Raw genomic sequence first — 17,549 nt, forward strand, 5'->3', positions numbered from 1 at the left:
ATGCTAAGACTAGAGACTGTTCTGTGGCTACTCAAACTATGGATTTTGGTTTTTTTCTTTCTGCAGCGAGATCATATGAACTCCAGGAACTGCCAGCTGCCTTCTCATTCCCCCTTCCACAGTCATACCTTGCTTCTTCTATTCCTTTTTCTCCTCCTCACTATCATGCATTAAATTCTTACCAATTGGATTTATCCCTCAAAAGAATGATTGCCACTCGATTTAATTACTGCATGCTTGCCTGATTACACAGGAGCCTCTTGAGAATCACACACAATTCCTTGTTGCTTCCTCCTCCCCTTACTGGCCGCATTCATTAGACTAAATTTATTATGATATATTTGCCTTGGTTTGATTCTTCCTCTGGTGAGAGGATTGGAAGCTCTGCAAAGCATAATCGCCAGCCAAGAAAAACTGAAGTTATCAAAATGCAGGATTTTTTTTTAAGTTGCTTTAGGGACATGAGAAAGAGTATGTTTTGTTTGACCTGTTTTAGCTATTTCCTAAGAATTTCCAGGGTTTCTGTGGGCTAAAGGAATTAGACTTATTTAGCTGAGAGAAGAAAATGGGATAAATAAATTTACTATCAGTATTCAAAATTGAGAAGGATGATTTTATGAAGAATGCCACTCAGCTGTTCTCCATCTCCTCACAGGGCCAAAGAAAAGAAATTGACTTAAAGGACAGCAAGAGGGATTTAGGTTAGATCTCAAAACCATTATGACTTTGGGATGAGAGACACAGATGGACTGTGGAATTTCCTCTCCTGGTGGTCTTTATGAATGGCGCAGCTCACCCTGGACTCTTTAGTGGCCCTATGTGGAGACACTGGAGAGACAAGATGTGCTCCAAAAGCTCCTTCCTGCTACAGAAGTTTGTATGTGAGAATTAAGGATCAGGACAACGCTTGAGGGCAGTGAGGGTAGCGGTGAGGGCTCCTGCCCACCCAGGGGGAAAAGCAAGGTGAGGCTGGGCAGGCCAGCCTGGTGATGGAGGTTGCTCATCTTTCCCCTCTTCTCCCCTGTTCCCCTAGCTGGAAGGCCAGTGTATAGTCCTGCACAATGACAAGCACGAAACCAAAGCTGAGAATACCAAGCTGAAACTCACCAACCAGGAGCTGGCCCAGGAGCTGGAGCGGACCTCCCGTGAGCTACAGGATGCTCAACAGCAGCTGGAAAGTCTCCACCAGGAGGCCTGCAAACTGCACCAGGAGAAGGAGATGTGAGTCTAGCCTTGGTACAACCTCACTGCTGTCCTCCCACTCTATTCTCTGCTGTGGGCTGGTATCTCCCCTCACAGAGACCCTGTCTCCTGCCTGTGAAACGGGGATTTGGGCTTGTGCTCTCTGAGATGTCTCGCAACCCTCTTCTAGGATTCTATCCTTCTGTTTTTCTTAGAAGACTACTAAGCAGGCCAGTATCATGTGAACCATTGCATAGGATTGGCATGAAAGATATAGTCTCTGTCCTCTGAAAATTTATTATGTGATTAGGAAGACATTATTTAGCCAACAAACATAAAGTGGTCTGTAAGCAAATGCTGAGTTGAGCAGACAGACCGTACATGACTATCGTGGACTAGTAACATAGGCTAGAAAGAAGTAGGGAGGGCTTCTGAGATCTGCATATGATTTAATGGGGCCTGTTACAGTGAACAGGAATCTTTGTTCTGGCTCTGCCCCCATCACCCCACCCACCTTTTCTTTTTTTTTTTTTGACAAATGTTCCTCTGATTAGACTGTGTGGGCCAAGCTGGGAATAGCCACATCTGTTAGGGCCTGGTTTGCCAATTAACTGCTTCTGGTGTCCAGCAATGAGGTTCAGCTTGCTAGGCAGAGTAAACCTGAGGAAGGATCAAGAGGTAGCTCTGTACCTTAAGCTAGAGGAGTCACTGAGATCAGTCATTTCTCTTGTCTTGGGAGTGTCAGGTTTTGAGAACAAACACACTCAAAGAGGAATCTCACTTGTTTATTTCTTGTTTATTTGCCCGTTCATTTATCCAATTGCTTTTTATCATTTGACAAACATTTATTTCAGTCTACTCTGTGCCAAATACTGTGTTGGGTATTCAACATACGTTACTTCATTTGACCTTCATAACATCCCAAAGTGGCAGGTGCTATTATTATCAACTCCTATAAAAAATGGTGGCGTGATGGGGGGATCTGACCTTCTCTAACTTCAGGAGGTGGATAAGGGAGAATCAAGATTAACAGCCCAAGGCTGGTTCCTATGAAACAGAGGTCATATATACCTTCTCTCTCCAACCTTTTTACCAATTTTCACACCAGCCATCCCTCCCTGGCACTCTCTACTTCTTTGCTGAATTCAATAATTCATTGCAATGGACACACAGAACTCACAGACAATACTCACGATTATGACGTTTATTAGGGAAGTAACAGGTTACAATTCAGGATCAGGAACAGCTCAGGATACTGTTCTTCAGTCAGGACAGCTTCTCAGCTGTGCTCACAAGCAGGCCTTTCCCTGGCCCTTGGCCTCTTCGCCCTCAGCCCCTCTTGAGCTGGCCCAAATTCTGCCCTACTCAGGCAAGTGTTACAAAACTCTTTAGCTCTGCCAGTAAGTGCCTGGAGGCACTCTGCCATCAAGCCTCTTGCCTGAAGGCGCTCATCTCTCTCTCACTCTGTGAGTTTGCGAGCCTAGCCTGGAAGCACCCTACTCCACCAGCAAGCCTCCTGTCTGAAGGCGCTCAGCTCTCTTGCCGGGAAGCCCACCACACCATCTCCTGTGGAGACCTCTTGAACCATCCTCCGGTCCTCTGCCCCACTTGCCGCCACTTCTTGCCATCTTATGCCATCTCCAGTGTTACAGCTTTCTGTCTCCTGGGTCTAGGAGGTTAGCAGCACAAGTATCCCATGTCCAAAGGACACTTTCCACCCTTAGTCTTCTTTCTTGATGGTGGTGAGGTTCCCCATTTCCGCCTCTGGGGTGGCTCATTTTAAGCCTAACAGGATGGCAAAACTGACTAATCCCCTCATTAGGGTTCCATACACCTTACTTGCATGGTTTCACTCTCACAAGTGTGTCATGCACCTTATTTGCATGGCAAATAAGGCCATATAAAAGTGATCCATCACACTGCACTCCATTTTATGAGTGAGAAAACTGAGGTTCAGAGGTTTTAAGTAACTGTCCCGAGGCACTAAGGGTTAGACATATCTGACTGACTTCCCTCAGAAAATGTTTTTTCTAATTTTTCATTCAGTCTGCAATGCATCCCTGTTTCTCTTTCTTTCTTCATTCCATTCTGTACTATACATTCCTACCTTCTTTTCCTCATCAAAACAAAGGTTTTTCTTGATACAGTATAATTTTTTTAAGCAATAACTTCCCATTCTCTCCTCTCCCCAGCCCCCGTCTCTGTGCAGTTTTTTGCCTAGTTTATATATATATATGTGTGTATGTATGTATACAAATGATGTATTTGCCTAGTTTATATATATATATATATATATGTATGTATGTATATAAATGATATTTTATTGTGTTTTCGATGAAGGTTTACACAGCAGTTTAGTTTTCCATTCAACAGTTTCTACATAAATTGTTCAGTGACATTGGTTACATTTTTCACTATGTGTGAGCATTCTCTTTATTTCCTCTCTCGTGGTTCCGTTTCCATTATCTAGCTTCCCTATCTCCTTACATTCTCACCTTTATTTTAAAGAAATTGTTGACCATTTGGTCTCATATAGATGATTTTTTAAAGGAGCACAGTACTCAGGGTGATATTCTTTATTTTATGAGCCAATCTGTTATTTAGCTAAAAGGTGACCTCAGTGGTTTGTTTCAGTTCAAGGTTTAAAGCGCATCTCAGGGCAATAGTCTTGGGAAATCCTCCAGTCTTAACCAATCCAGTAAGTCTGGACTTTTTAAGAATTTGAAGTTCTATTCCATGTTTTTCTCCCATTCTATTAGGATCCTTCTTCTGTGGCCCTGATCAGAACGGTTGGTAGTGGTAATAGACGAGTACCGTCTAGTTCTTCTGGTCTCAGGGTAGATGAGGCCTTGGTTGGTGTAGACCATTAGTCCTGTAGAATAGTTTTTTCTTTGAGTCTTTGGTTTCCTTCTTTCTCTTTTGTTCCAGACGAGTAGAGACCAATAGTTGTATCTTAGATGGCCACTCACAATCTCTTTTGTTTATTTTTTTAATTTTATTTTGTTGTTGTTGAGAATATATACAGCAAAACATACATCAACTCAACATACACCAACATACACCAACTCAGTTTCTACATATACAATTCAGTGACACTAGTTACATTCTTTGAGTTGTACAACCATTCTCACTCTTCTTTTCTGAGTGTTCCTCCCCCATTAACATAAACTCTCTGCCCTGTTAAGTTTCCTATCTAATCTTTCAAGTTGCTGTTGTCAGTTTGATCCCATACAGATTGATCTTAAAAGAGCACAGTGCTCAAGGCAGACATTCTTTACTAGTTAGCTAAACTGTTGTTTGGTTTGAAGAAGCCTTCTTTGAAAGTTTGCTTTGAAAAACACTTCAAGGGATGTTTTTGGTTTAAGGTTTAAAGATTATCCCAGGGCAATAGTTTCAGGAGTTCATTCAGCCTCCATGGCTCCAGAATGTCTGTGATCATATAATGTCTGTCCTTTGTGTCTGGCTTATTTTAGTCAGCAAAATGTTTTCATGTTGTAACATGTATGACTTCATTTCTCTTTATGATTGAGTAGTATTCCATTGTATGGATATATTTTGTTTATCCACTCATACATTGATGGACTCTTGGGTTATTTCTGCCTTTTGGCTATTGTGGTTAATGCTGCAGTGAACACTGGTGTGTAAGTATCTGTCTGAGTCTCTGCTTTCAAGTCTCTTGGGTATATACCTAGGAGTGGAATTGCTGTATCATAAGGTAATTATATGCTTAACTTTTTGAGGAACTGCCAAACTTTTCCACAGTGGCTGTACAATTTTATGTTCCTACTAGCAATGCATGAGGATTCTAATTTCTCCACCTTCTCACCAACTCTTGTAATTTTCCTTTTTTTTTTTTTAAAATAATAGCCATTCTAGTGAGTGTGAAGTGGTATCTCATTGTGGTTTTGATTTGTATTTCTCTAATGACTAATAATGTTGAGTACCTTTTCATGTGCTTATTGGCCATTTATATATCCCATTTAGATATATAAAAGTTCTTTGCCCACTATTTTTTAATCGAGTTGTTTGTCTTTTTGGTGTTGAGTTGCAGGAGTTCTTTATATATTCTGGATATTAAACCCTTATCCCATATATGGTTTCCAAATATTTTCTCCCATCTCCCAAACAATATTTACACAAGAGTAGGACTGGCCATCATTCACTTATTCATCCATTCACTCATGCATGCTGTATTCATTCATCCTTCAAAAGGTAGTTGGGTGCCCCACTCTGCTAGATTTCAAGGAAAGTCTGCTTTCAGGGGAAAGGCAGTATTGCTTACCAGTGCTCAATGCTTTATGTATGTTAAGTCCCCTTGTTCAAGAGTGAAAGCCCTTACTCTGTTTAACTTCTGGCAGATTCTTGGTCCATAGGCCTAAGTCAAACTGTTCTGCCAGTCTGGCTCATGTGTGGTGCCCTGTACTGTTTGGGATTGATTGTCTAGGGTGGAGGGAGGAAATGAGTTTGGATTTGGAATTTTACCCTATTAGGTATCTCCAGTTAAAAATAAATTTAAAAAAGACTTTCAAGTAACTGACTTAAAATAAAACCAAACCAAGCCCTTCCATTCTAATTCTTGGATGACCAGAGTGGAAGGACAGTGTATTTCATTGTAAACAAGCAAAATCAGTTCCTCCTCATTGAGAGCAGGTGAAGTCACAGGCATTTAACTTTACCAACAGAATTAAAGATTCAGGCTCTTAAAATTCAATCAACTTCTAAAAACAACGAACATCTGAAGGCACAAGCATTAGAACAGGAAATAAACACCCAGTGCTGGAGTATCACATTACAGCATGAGGATTAAAATTTTTCTGAAGTCTTATCTTAATTAACCAAGTCAGAGGCAAAATCTCTAGAGGCTGGGAATAGAGAAGAGGGAAGAGGGCTAGGAGGAGGGGAGAAATATGATTCTAGAACCTTCACAACTTGTTTACAAGAAGCTTGCAGTGTCTTGGGCAGCCAGAAAACATGGAACCCAGGAGAGTGTATCCTGTCCCAGGAGCCAGGAGAGAAGTGCTGAGTATGTACTCTGTAGAATACAATTGCAGACAAGCAGTACTGAGAGGACCTCAATGCGCTAATCCAACTTCTTCATTTTATAAATGAAGAAACTGAGGCTCAGAGAGGTGTAGTGACTGACCCAAAGCCACACAGCTAGTTAGTGCCTGAACACGGGGACAGAACCTCTTCCCTGACATTTCTATGCTTCCTCCCACAATATCTTTCTGCTGATGCTACAGTGGAGCAGTGGGAAGGGAGAGGGTGGGGTTTAGAGGTGAACAAACTTAGTCACTTACCAGCTAGAAGTATAAATGGGCAAAACAATGTTCCTGTTCTCCAAAGATGTTCAGGGAAGGAGAAATAGATTTTAAAATGAGGTCAAGAAAGAACTATCAACCAGGGGGAGAAAACATAAAGATGAAGATCAGTCGAAAAGCAGCACCTCTCTGTTATTTTTGTTTTCATTACCTTTATTTTGAATAGGTAGTTTACGATACAGTACAATATCCTAAAATTACAAAGATTATATGCTAAAAAAGAGGTCTTCCTTCCCCCATGACCCCTGGCCCCCACCAACCTAGGGGCCACCAATCACAGTTTCTTGTGGATCCTTCCAGAGATATTCTATGTATACAGACACATGCACACATTATTTTATTTTATTTTGTTTACGAAGCTGTAGCACACTAGGCACACCGTTCTGCATTTGTCTTGAGTCTTTTACCTAACAATATATGTCGATGGTGTTCCCTATCTCATCTCTCTCCTAAAAACAAAAGCAGTTCCCTAAAAGCAACTATGTACTGCTCATCAGTTGCTACTCCCAAGATTGGCAGATTCTTTCCCTCTTGGTTCACAGATTACCCAGTTATAGACATTTAAATTCTCTAGGTTAGAAGGACTTTAAAGGTCATCTAGTCAAATATCCAAGTGCCATTATTTAAAATTGACTATTTTTTAGAGCGGTTTTAGGTTTACAGAAAAATTGTGCAGAAAGTGCAAAGAGTTCCCATTACCTTCCTCCCTCCTGCTGCGACACAGTTTCCCCCTATTATTAACATCTTGCATTAGTGTGGTATGTTTGTTACAACTGAAGAACCAATACTGATATATTATTATTAACTGAAGTCCGTGGTTTATATTCGGGTTTGCTCTTTGTATTGTACAGTTCCATGGGTTTTGACAAATACGTAATGTCATGTGTCTCCCATTACAGTATTATACAGAATAATTTCATTGCCCTAAAAATGCCCTGCATTTCACCTACTCATCCCTCCTGCATTCCTAAACCCTTGACAACTATTGATCTTTTCACTGTCTCTATAGTTTTGCCTTTTCCAGAATGTTATATAGTTGGAATCATACAATATTCGACTGGCTTCTTTCACTTAGCAGTATTCGTTTAAGGGTCCTCCGTGTCTTTTCGTGGCTTGATAGCTTATTTCTTTTTATCACTGAATAATACTCCATTGTACGGATGTGAACACCTTGGAATACCCTGGAACACCTGGAACGCCTTGTTATTTAGGAATTGGCTACTGAGTCAAACACTCTGTGAGAACCCAGATGTTTGGTCTCCAGTGGGTGGTTTTCTATAGCTGACTGTTCCCAGCAGCCCCTGGAAGCAGGTGCAGGGCTGGGTCAGGGGAACCATAAAGCTGGGCATAGGCAATCTTCAGCTTCCGGAGCACAGAGTCAGGAGACAGGCAGCTCCACTCAAGTAGTGGGCTAATCAGAGTCGAGTCCCAGACAGGGATTTGGGGACCCAGTTTGGATAATGGGAAATACATTGTTTTCCCTCAACTTGAAATTAAATATAATTGGTAATAAAATGCTAGGAATTTGCAGCTCTGCAGGAGCCAGAGAAGTTTTGTTGCTTAATTAGGATTGTCTGAGGTGAACTTAGAATTTGATTTAGTCTGTTATTGTCGTAAATTGACTTTATAATTATTCTGTAAAGGGAAGGAAACAAAACACATACACAAAGATACCTCTTGAGGAAGCAGGTTATTACAAACTTGGCAGGAGAGTCCTGCAGACCCAGCATGCTGGTGCTGTTTTTACCAGCTCTGTAATGACACTGATGGGGTGGCAGTGGGGTGAGTGTCCTTGCCAAGCCCAGTAGGTGTACAGTCCAAACAGCCCCAATAGCCCATGGTATGTGGTATATTTATCAGACTGTGTGATGCTCCCTACACTAAAAGCCATGCTGTGGTTTGCAAATGTGAAACTCTGGACCTTTTACAGGAAGCATAGGGAGTGATTTAAACATTTCTAAACCATGGTGCAGAACACAGAGGGAAAGATCGAGGCAGAATTGTGAAATTAAGTAAAGTTTGTTTTCCAGTGTTACCCAATTCCTGCTTCATCTTTTTCCTTTCTTCCCTACATGATGCTGAATACCTCCCCATCTGTTATGGATTCAATTGTGTCCCCCAAAAATGCATGTCAACTTGGCTAGGCCATGTTTCTCAGTATTGTGTGATTGTCCACCATTTTGTCATCTGATGTGATTTTCTTATGTGTTGTAAATCCTACTTCTGTGATGTTAATGAGGCAGGATTACAGGCAGTTATGTTAATGAGGCAGGACTCAATCTACAAGATTAGGCTGTGTTTTAAATCAATCTCTTTTGAGATATGTAAGAGAGAAGTGAACAGAGAGACAGGGGGACCTCATGCCACCAAGAGTGAAGAACCAAGATGGGAGTGTGTCCTTTAGACCTGGGGTCCCTGCACTAAGAACCTCCTAGACCAGAGGAAGATTGATGACAAGGACCTTCCCCCAGAGCCAACAGAGAGAGAAAGCCTTCCCCTGGAGCTGGTACCCTGAATTCAGACTTCTAGCCTCCTAAACTGTAAGAGAATAAATTTCTCTTTGTTAAAGTCATCTGCTTGTGGTATTTCTGTTGTAGCAGCTCTGGATAACTAAGACACCATCTTACTCCTTCTGTCCTTTCTCTGTCTTGCCTTCCTTCTTTCTTTCTTCCTGGAACTCTTTGTTGACTACACCCCCATGCCAGGCCCAGTGTTGAAGATATAGATGTAAGCAGACCAGACACAGCCCCCGCCTCCCAGGCTAAGTTGCCCTCCAGTCAGCCGGTAGTGTCGTCTCAGCTTCTCTCCCCTTCCTCAAAACTCCTCATATGATCGACATATTCACACTGTGATCTTAATGACTGTGTCTAATCAGTACATGAAGTCTCTGCATTATAGCCGCAGATAAGAAATCCTAAGTCAAAGAAATGAATGTCCAACAGTGAAAATTCCAAATATCTAGGTAGAGATTGGGGACTTTTGGGGGAAGATAGGGAAGGGGAAAAGATTCTTCCAGAGCTCTTGAAAATAAACTAAATCAGCATCGGGGGGGGAAAATATGTTTTGCATATACCCTCTAAGATCAGGCTGGAGAAGAATATTGGTTCTAACTCACCTGAAGGATCATTTGGAGCCTGGGGAAACAGTGCAGTTATAATCTAGAACGCTCCTGAGTGGCAGCGTGAAGTAGCCATGGAATGAGGAGAATTTGGAGGAGAATTTGGGAGTAGGAGGTCTAGAGATCCCTGGCTTGGTTGTGGATTGTCTCTGTGATTTTCGAAGAGCTATTGAACCTCTTAGACTATCGATGTCTATAAAATGGGAGAATTTCCCATTCTAAACAGAATGTCTGTGATAGTTAACTGAGATTATAGATATGAGTACCTGCACATAGTAGGTGTTCTCCAGAGGATGGCCATTATCCTCTAAGTCCCTCTATGGCCAGTGCAGGGCAGGTGTCCCGGGCATCCAACTTAACACAGCACAGCTTCATACCCTGGTAGCTCCCCTTCCTAGGGCTGTCACTCACCACTGCTGTGTTTGCCTCCTCTGCAGGGAAGTATACCGTGTGACGGAGAGTCTGCAGCGGGAAAAGTCAGGGCTCCTGAAACAGCTGGATTTTCTGAGGTATGTCTGTACGTACTGGACAGCACATCCCAGGTGCCTCAGGTTGGAGGGGCCAATCGAAGGGTGTCTCCAACTTCCCTACCACATACTGGAAAGAACTTCAGAGAGGGCACCCACACTCCCCAGTGTCCAACGTGCTGTTTGGACAACTGAGTACCACGCACTGTGTTATGTTTTTTACATGTATGCACCTGTCCACCTCTCTCCGGTTTATACCTCTTTGCACTAGGCTCAGCCTCATTCATCCTCGTGTTTTTTACAGTACCTTGTGTGGCGCTTGCCCAACAAGGATGGGAACTAAATTTATTGAGCGTCAACCAACTCTATGCCAGACATATTTATTATATTTTTTGTTGACACAAGAATTAAAGGATTAGGAAATTGACATTAAAGAAATTAAGTAATTTACCAAAAGTGACACAGCTACTCAGAGGTGGAGCCAGAATTCAGATCCATTTTTGGCTGATTCTTTTTTCTTTGCCACATTCTGTTAATGTTTGTTGAATAAATAAATGAATCACAAACAGAGCACCAAGAAAGGAGGTTCCTCTGTCCTCTAAAACTCACTGTAATAAATTCAAAGCTCATTGATCTGAAATGACCCAAAAACAAACAAACAAACCCATGTGGGGAAAGATGGAGTTTTCAGTTTTGCCTAGAAGGTTTCTAAGTTACTGTATCTACTGCCTCCTGAACACCTTTTAGGTAATGGTGAAGAAGCAGAAGGACTTTGAGTTCTGATTTTTAAAGTGCAAGTGGTTTTGAATCACTTTCCAGGTTTGTTATGAAGCTGTTGTATTTTTTTTTGGAAAGCAAACTAAGGTCAATGTGCCTGGCATCTATGGTGCTACTAAACTGAAAAGTGCTTAAAACTGAATGCATTTCAGATGTACCCAACTCAATACATGATTCAAACAAGTCTCCAAAGGCAGGGAGATGGACGGGGGTTCTTACGTGGCCAAGGTTTAATTCATTTGAGAGAAGGTATTGATTCTTAGGAAGGATTTAGTGCAAGGAAGAGGACAAGATGTACAAGGACAAGTTTTTGTTTCTGTTTTTGTTTTTTTCTTTTTCTAATGTACTTAGAAAAAATAAAAGGGTTGATTCAAAGTAAATGAACAGGGAAGAATGATAGCACTCTGCAAATACTTACGGGTCTTTTTAATGGAGGCCAGAATTCAGGCAGAATCACACACCTGCAGCCTTTCTGGGTGCACGTGGTTACCAAGCTTAAACTGATGAAAGCTTAGATGTGGAAGGGAAGGCGCTCAAGGCAGGGTTTTCCCTTGGCAGTGAAATCACCAGGTAGTGACAGAGACCAGTGGGGAAACAGAGGAATCAAAGAGAGAGAGAGTGCTTGGGCTAGGGGCTGGGAGGGCAGCCAGAATGTGGCAGTGTTGGGGAGGTTGGCAGTGGAATCAGGACAGTGGCTGGGATGTGACAAAGGGGAGGAGGGGACTGCTATCCTAACGCCACTGGGGCAAATGCAAGCAATTTCAGAGCACTGAGTCAGGAACATGGGTTTTGGAACTGAATCTGATTCAAGACCCACCACTGGCCCTCATTAGCTTGTTTGACTTTGGGCAATTGACTCACCCAGTTCCAGTCTTAGTTTTTGAATGCCTAGCTCACAGGCTTTTTTAAGAATTAGATGGTGGTGCAATGGTTAAGCATTCTCAGCTACTAACTGAAAGGTTGGAGGTTCGAACCCACCAGTGGCTCTGCAGGAGAAAAGACCTGGCCATCTGCTCCCATAAAGATTACAGCCTAGGAAACCCTATGGGGCAGTTCTACTCTGTCATATTAGGGTTGCTCTGAGTGAGAATCAACTCGACGGCACACAACAACAGCAGCATGGAAATGGGAATCACAACAGGACAGGGATGTGAATAAAACCAGGCACATTCAGGGAGTATAGCATTTCTTTAAATACTGGAAATTCGGCATGGAGATGGCTGGCTGCACAAAGCAGGAGACAGCACAGCACACTCCCTGCTAAGGGGTGCCTTCCCAGGTCACCCAAGTCCTCACTCAGGTGCAAGGCTGCTAATGTTACTGCCCATACAGAAAGATGGTCTTTCTGGCACGAGAAGCTCACTTTGCCGTTCTCAGGATTTTTAAAATATCCTCCTTGTCCTTTCTTCCTTGTTCTGAAGACCCTGGCTATTTTCCCACCTGCTTACCAGGTGCAGGTAACTGGCACAAAGCAATCCTAGGACATTCCTGCATGTTTTCTGTAAGACTAGGATATTGGAGGTCAGTTGCCAAAGGATTTTCTTAGGACTGCCTCACTCTGGCCTAAAATCTGTCTTTGTACTGTGCAGAAAACACTTAGCAAAGTGCCTAGGCCATGGTGAGAACCCAGTAAATGGTTGCGTTGTAATGATTACAGTTGGACCACTGCTGTGCCCTCCCTTCCCCTTCAAAGTGCTGATTCCTTCAGAGACCACTGGCCAGAAGAGTCATAGACTCCCAAAACTGGAAAGGAACTTTGAAGTCATTTGGCCCACCCTCTCAACTTCTTGCTTTAGTAGATGAAAGTCCCAACCATTAGCTTCAAGTGCACTCTGGACACAACATACCTGAGTCCACTCACTTCCCCGCTATATTAATTCATCAAACTTCTAACACCTTGAGGGTGGAGCCAACATGGCACTATAGACAGAAACACCACGCCGTCCCTCCACAGCAACTACCTAAAAAACTAAGTAAAACAGAGACAAACATCAATCCTGGAACCCTAAGCATCAAATGAAGAGATAAAGAACTCAACCTAGCACCAAATGGAATAAGAAACTGAGAGAACAGAGAGTGAGGAGAGTTACGAGCAGAGGTCCCCTATCAGCTAATGCAGCAGGGATCCACAATCTAGGACTCCTTCGGAGACTGGTAGACAGGGAGTATGGGAGATTCATGGAGTTCCCAGCCGGAGACAGAGCACCTGGTAACCAGCAAGGCACGCTTTCCCACCCCCCACTTTGGCTCCCCCTGCTTGACCTTCACTGCTTCCTGGCTGGCTGATCTGCAGCTTCCCGGTGGGTCGATTCCTGGCTTCCCGGAGGGCCGATTTGCTGCTTCCTGGCCAGCCGATCCACAGCTTCTCAGTGGGCCAATTTCCAGCTTCCTGGAGGGCTGATTCCCTGCTTCCCAGTTGGCCAATCCAGGGCTTCCCCACTGGCCGATTCCGGCTTCCCAGAGGGCCAATTCACTGCTTCCTGGAAGGCTAATCCACCACTTCCCAGCAGGCCATGACAGTGGCGTGGGAGGCACTGGTTCTGTGCTGCAAGGATTCACCCCACCCACACCAGCCGCTTCTTCACTGCCATTTCTTTGTTGCTAGTCTTGCTTTTCTCAGCCTCTTTTGGTTTCTTCCCTGCCTCTCACCTCCTCCCCCTCTTTTCTGTTGAACACCTGACTCCGTATGCCATCTTTGCTTCTTCTTGACAGGCTGTGAAGCACTGCTTATCTGGGAATTGCTCCCCGGGCTGTGCGGCCACGTTGGTGGGATTTCTGGGGACTTTTTTTGTTTGTTTTCTGTTTTTTCCTTTTTATTTTTCTTCATTTCTTGGTTTCTCATCTCTTTCTACTTACTTTCTTTTCCTGTCTCCTGAATACCTGTGTATCATCTCTACCCTTTCTAGCCAGGCTGTACTGCATAACTGCACAGCTGTGCTAGTGGGATCCCTCGGGGCATTTTTTTTAAATTTTATTTATTTTTTTTTTTGTTTTTCTTTGTTTCTCCACTTCTTGTCTCTCCACTCCAACGGCAAGCTCCCTCAGCACTTTTTTTTTTTTTTTGCTCCTGTTTCTCTCTCCTCTCTCTCTTCTTTTCCATACCCAACCTAGCTCTACACATCACAACCTTCGCTCCCCCTCCCTCCTGCCTATCTGTACCATGTGCTGAACATTGCACTCCCGAGCAGCACAGGCACGACCTACTGGAACCTTCCCTGCACTGACCACTGGCTCACCTTGTCAGCCCCAGTATGTGCCACAAACAACCCATCCCAGCCCCTCCCTTCAGCTGGACCTGCCTTGCTGCCCCATAGCTGAGCTACTGGCCCTGCCCATTGGACAAGGAGGTGAAAAATATCGTGTGCACAGACAAGCAAACAACAAAGAACACACAGCCCACCTGCTCAGACACAACCAAATAAACAAAAAAAGCAGGATGAAACAAACAAATCTACAATCAGTAAACGAAGAAAATAACTACTGAATGTCCCGAAGACAGCAGACATTATCAAAACATATTAAAAAAAAGACAAGATAGTTCCAGTAGGCATCCAAAATAAAACACCAGATGACTTTCCAGTAGAAGAAAAGGCACTAGAGCTACCTGATAGGGAATTCAAATTTCTAATATTTAGAGCTATCCACGAGTTGAAGCCAAAATGAGGAAAAAACAGACAAATTCATGGAAAATACAGACAAAAAATGGAAGAATTCAGGAAAATAATACAGGGAAAAAATGCCAAAATAAATTCACAACGAGAAATCATACAAAAACAATTACAAATCCAAAAGATAAACAAGAAGATTTCAGAAATGGACAGTGTCATAGAAGGGCTGAGGAACAAGTTTGAAACAATGGAAGACATTATCAGTGAAATTCAAGGCAAACACTTGGATACAATTTTGTCTGAGAAAAATATCAGAGAAAAGAACAAAACAAAAATGAAGAAACCCTGAGAATTATGTGGGATACAATCAAAAGCAAAAATTTTCAAGTGATCAGAGTTCCAGAACAGGGGGAGAAAACAGAAAACACAGAGAGGATCACTGAAGAATTGCTGACAGAAACTTCCCTAATATCATGAAAGATGAAAACCTGACCATCCAAGAAACTCAACGAACCCCATATAGGATAGACCCCGAAAGAAAATCATGAAGGCATATCATAAACACACTTGCTAAAACTAAAGACAAGGATAGAATCCTGAGAGCAGCTCAAGAAAAAGGAAAAGTCACATACAGAGGGGAAACAATAAGACTAAGCTCAGGTTATGTGGCAGAAACCATGCAGGCAAGAACGAAATGGGATGACATATATAAAACCTTAAAAGAAAAAAACTGCCAACCAAGAATAATATATCCTGAAAAATTCTCATTCAAATATGATTGTGAAATTAGGACATTTCCAGATAAACAGAAAATAAGGGAATATGTAAAAACCAAACCAAACTTACATGAATTATCAAAGGGAGTACTTCAGTTTGAGAACAAACAACATCAGACGACAGCCTGAATCTAAGATGCAAGATCACACCAGCCAGATATCAACCTAGGAAATGAACTTTCAAGGTCTATTCAAAACCAAAAGTTTTACAACAGGGAACCAGAGAAGTTAATCTGTAAATGACAACAACGTCAGAACAATAAAATAGGGAATAAACGGTATAGGTATAGAAACTTCTAATGGAGAAGAAGACAAGACAATACCAAGTAATAATAGACTGGTTCAAACTTAGGAAGATAAAGGTAAATTTTAAAGGTAACCACAAGGAAAGTTAACAAACCTACTCATCAAAATAAAGAAGAAAAGCAAAGTCTCAGTAAAAACAAAATCTACAAAAACAAAAGAAATGAAAAAAATCCAAACAAAAGGAATTCAGCACAGGAGAATAAAAGGAACAAAGAAATCATCAGCACCACCAAAAAAAAGCAGTACAAAATGACAACAATAAACTTACACCTATCAATAATTACACTGAATGGAAATGGCCTAAATGCACCCATAAAGAGAGAGTGACAGAATGGATTAAAGTATAGGATCCATCAATACACTGTCTACAATATGCTGTGTACCTTAGGAACAAAGACATAAATTTATTACAAATCCAAAGATAGAAAAAAATATATCAAGCTAATAGCCACCAAAACACAGCAGGAGTGGCAATGCTAATCTCAGATAAAATAAGCTTTAAGACAAAATCCACCATAAAAGACAAAGAAGGGCACTATATCATGATTAAAGGGATGATCCAGCATGAAGATATAACCATAATAAATATCTACGCACCCAATGACAGGGCTCCAAAATACATAAAACAAACTTTAACAACACTGAAAAGAGAAACTGACAGTTCCACTATAATAGTAGGAGATTTCAACACACCATTCTCAGTAAAGGACAGAACATCTGGAAAGAAACTCAACAAAGATACAAAAGATCTAAAGGCCACAATCAACCAACTTGAACTCATAGACATATATAGAACACTCCACCCAACAGCTGCAAAGTACACATTCTTTTCCAATGCACGTGGAACGTGCTCCAGAATAGGCCACATATTAGATCACAAAGCAACCCTCAACAAAATCCAAAACACTGAGATAATACGAAGTATCTTCTCTGATCACAACACCATCAAAGTAGAAATTAACAACAAGAAGAGCAAGGAAAAAAAAAAACAATTACATGGAAAATAAATAACACCCTGCTTAAAAACCACTGAGTACTAGAAGAAGTCAAAGATGGACTCAAGAAATTCCTAGAGTCAAATGAGAATGAAAACATATACCAAAACCTTTGCGACACAGCAAAGGCAGTGATCAGAGGTCAATTTATAGCAATAGATGCACACATCAAAAAAGAGGAAAGGGACAAAATAAAAACATTAGCTACACAACTTGAACAAATAGAAAGAGAAAAGCAAAAGAAGCCTACAGCCACCAGAAGAAAGGAAATAATAAAGATCAGAGCAGAAATAAATGAAATAGAGAATAGAAAAACAATAGAAAGAATCAACAAAACCAAAACTTGGTTCTTTGAAAGGATTGACAAACCACTAGCCACACTGACAAAAGAAAAACAGGAGAGGACACAAATAACCCAAATAAGAAAGTAAATGGGGGACATTACAGCAGACCCAACTGAAATAAAAAGGATCATAAAAGAATATTATGAAAAACTATACTCCAATAAATTTGAAAATCTAGAGGAAAGGGACAAATTTCTAGAAACACATTACCTACCCAAACTATCACAAACTGATGTTGAAAATCTGAACAGACCCATAACAAGAGAAGAGATTAAAAAGTTAATTTAAAAAACTCCCAACAAAAAAAAAAGCCCTGGCCCAGATGGCTTCACTGGAGAATTCTACCAAACATTCAGAGAAGAGCTTTCACCAGTACTACTCAAATTATTTCAGAACATAGAAAAGGAAGGAATACGTCCACATTCATTCAATGAAACCAACATAACCCTGATACCAAAACCAAGCAAAAACACCACAAAAAAGAAAATTACAGACCAATATCTGTCACGAATATAGATGCAAAAATTCTCAAAAGTTTCTAGCCAATAGAATTCAGCATCATACCGGGTCCCTGATGGAGCAGTAAAACAATGGGATGCAGAACTCAAATTCTAGTAAGAAGACCAGACTTAATGGTCTGACTAAGACTGGAGGC

General features: G+C 41.6%; 1 protein-coding gene across 2 annotated transcripts in view; it reads left to right on the plus strand.

Annotated features, from left to right (window-relative positions):
* Positions 1-17,549, plus strand: part of CRACR2A (calcium release activated channel regulator 2A) — a 175,621-nt gene that overhangs the window by 123,373 nt on the left and 34,699 nt on the right. For both annotated transcript variants that reach the window (XM_004381176.2, XM_023735676.1), the window contains exons 10-11: positions 1,034-1,221; positions 10,059-10,130. In XM_004381176.2, coding sequence (XP_004381233.1) covers positions 1,034-1,221; positions 10,059-10,130 — 260 coding nt within the window. The remainder of the gene's footprint in view (positions 1-1,033; positions 1,222-10,058; positions 10,131-17,549) is intronic.

Source organism: Trichechus manatus, unplaced genomic scaffold, assembly GCF_000243295.1.
Source record: "Trichechus manatus latirostris isolate Lorelei unplaced genomic scaffold, TriManLat1.0 scaffold00081, whole genome shotgun sequence".
Lineage (NCBI taxonomy): Eukaryota > Metazoa > Chordata > Mammalia > Sirenia > Trichechidae > Trichechus > Trichechus manatus.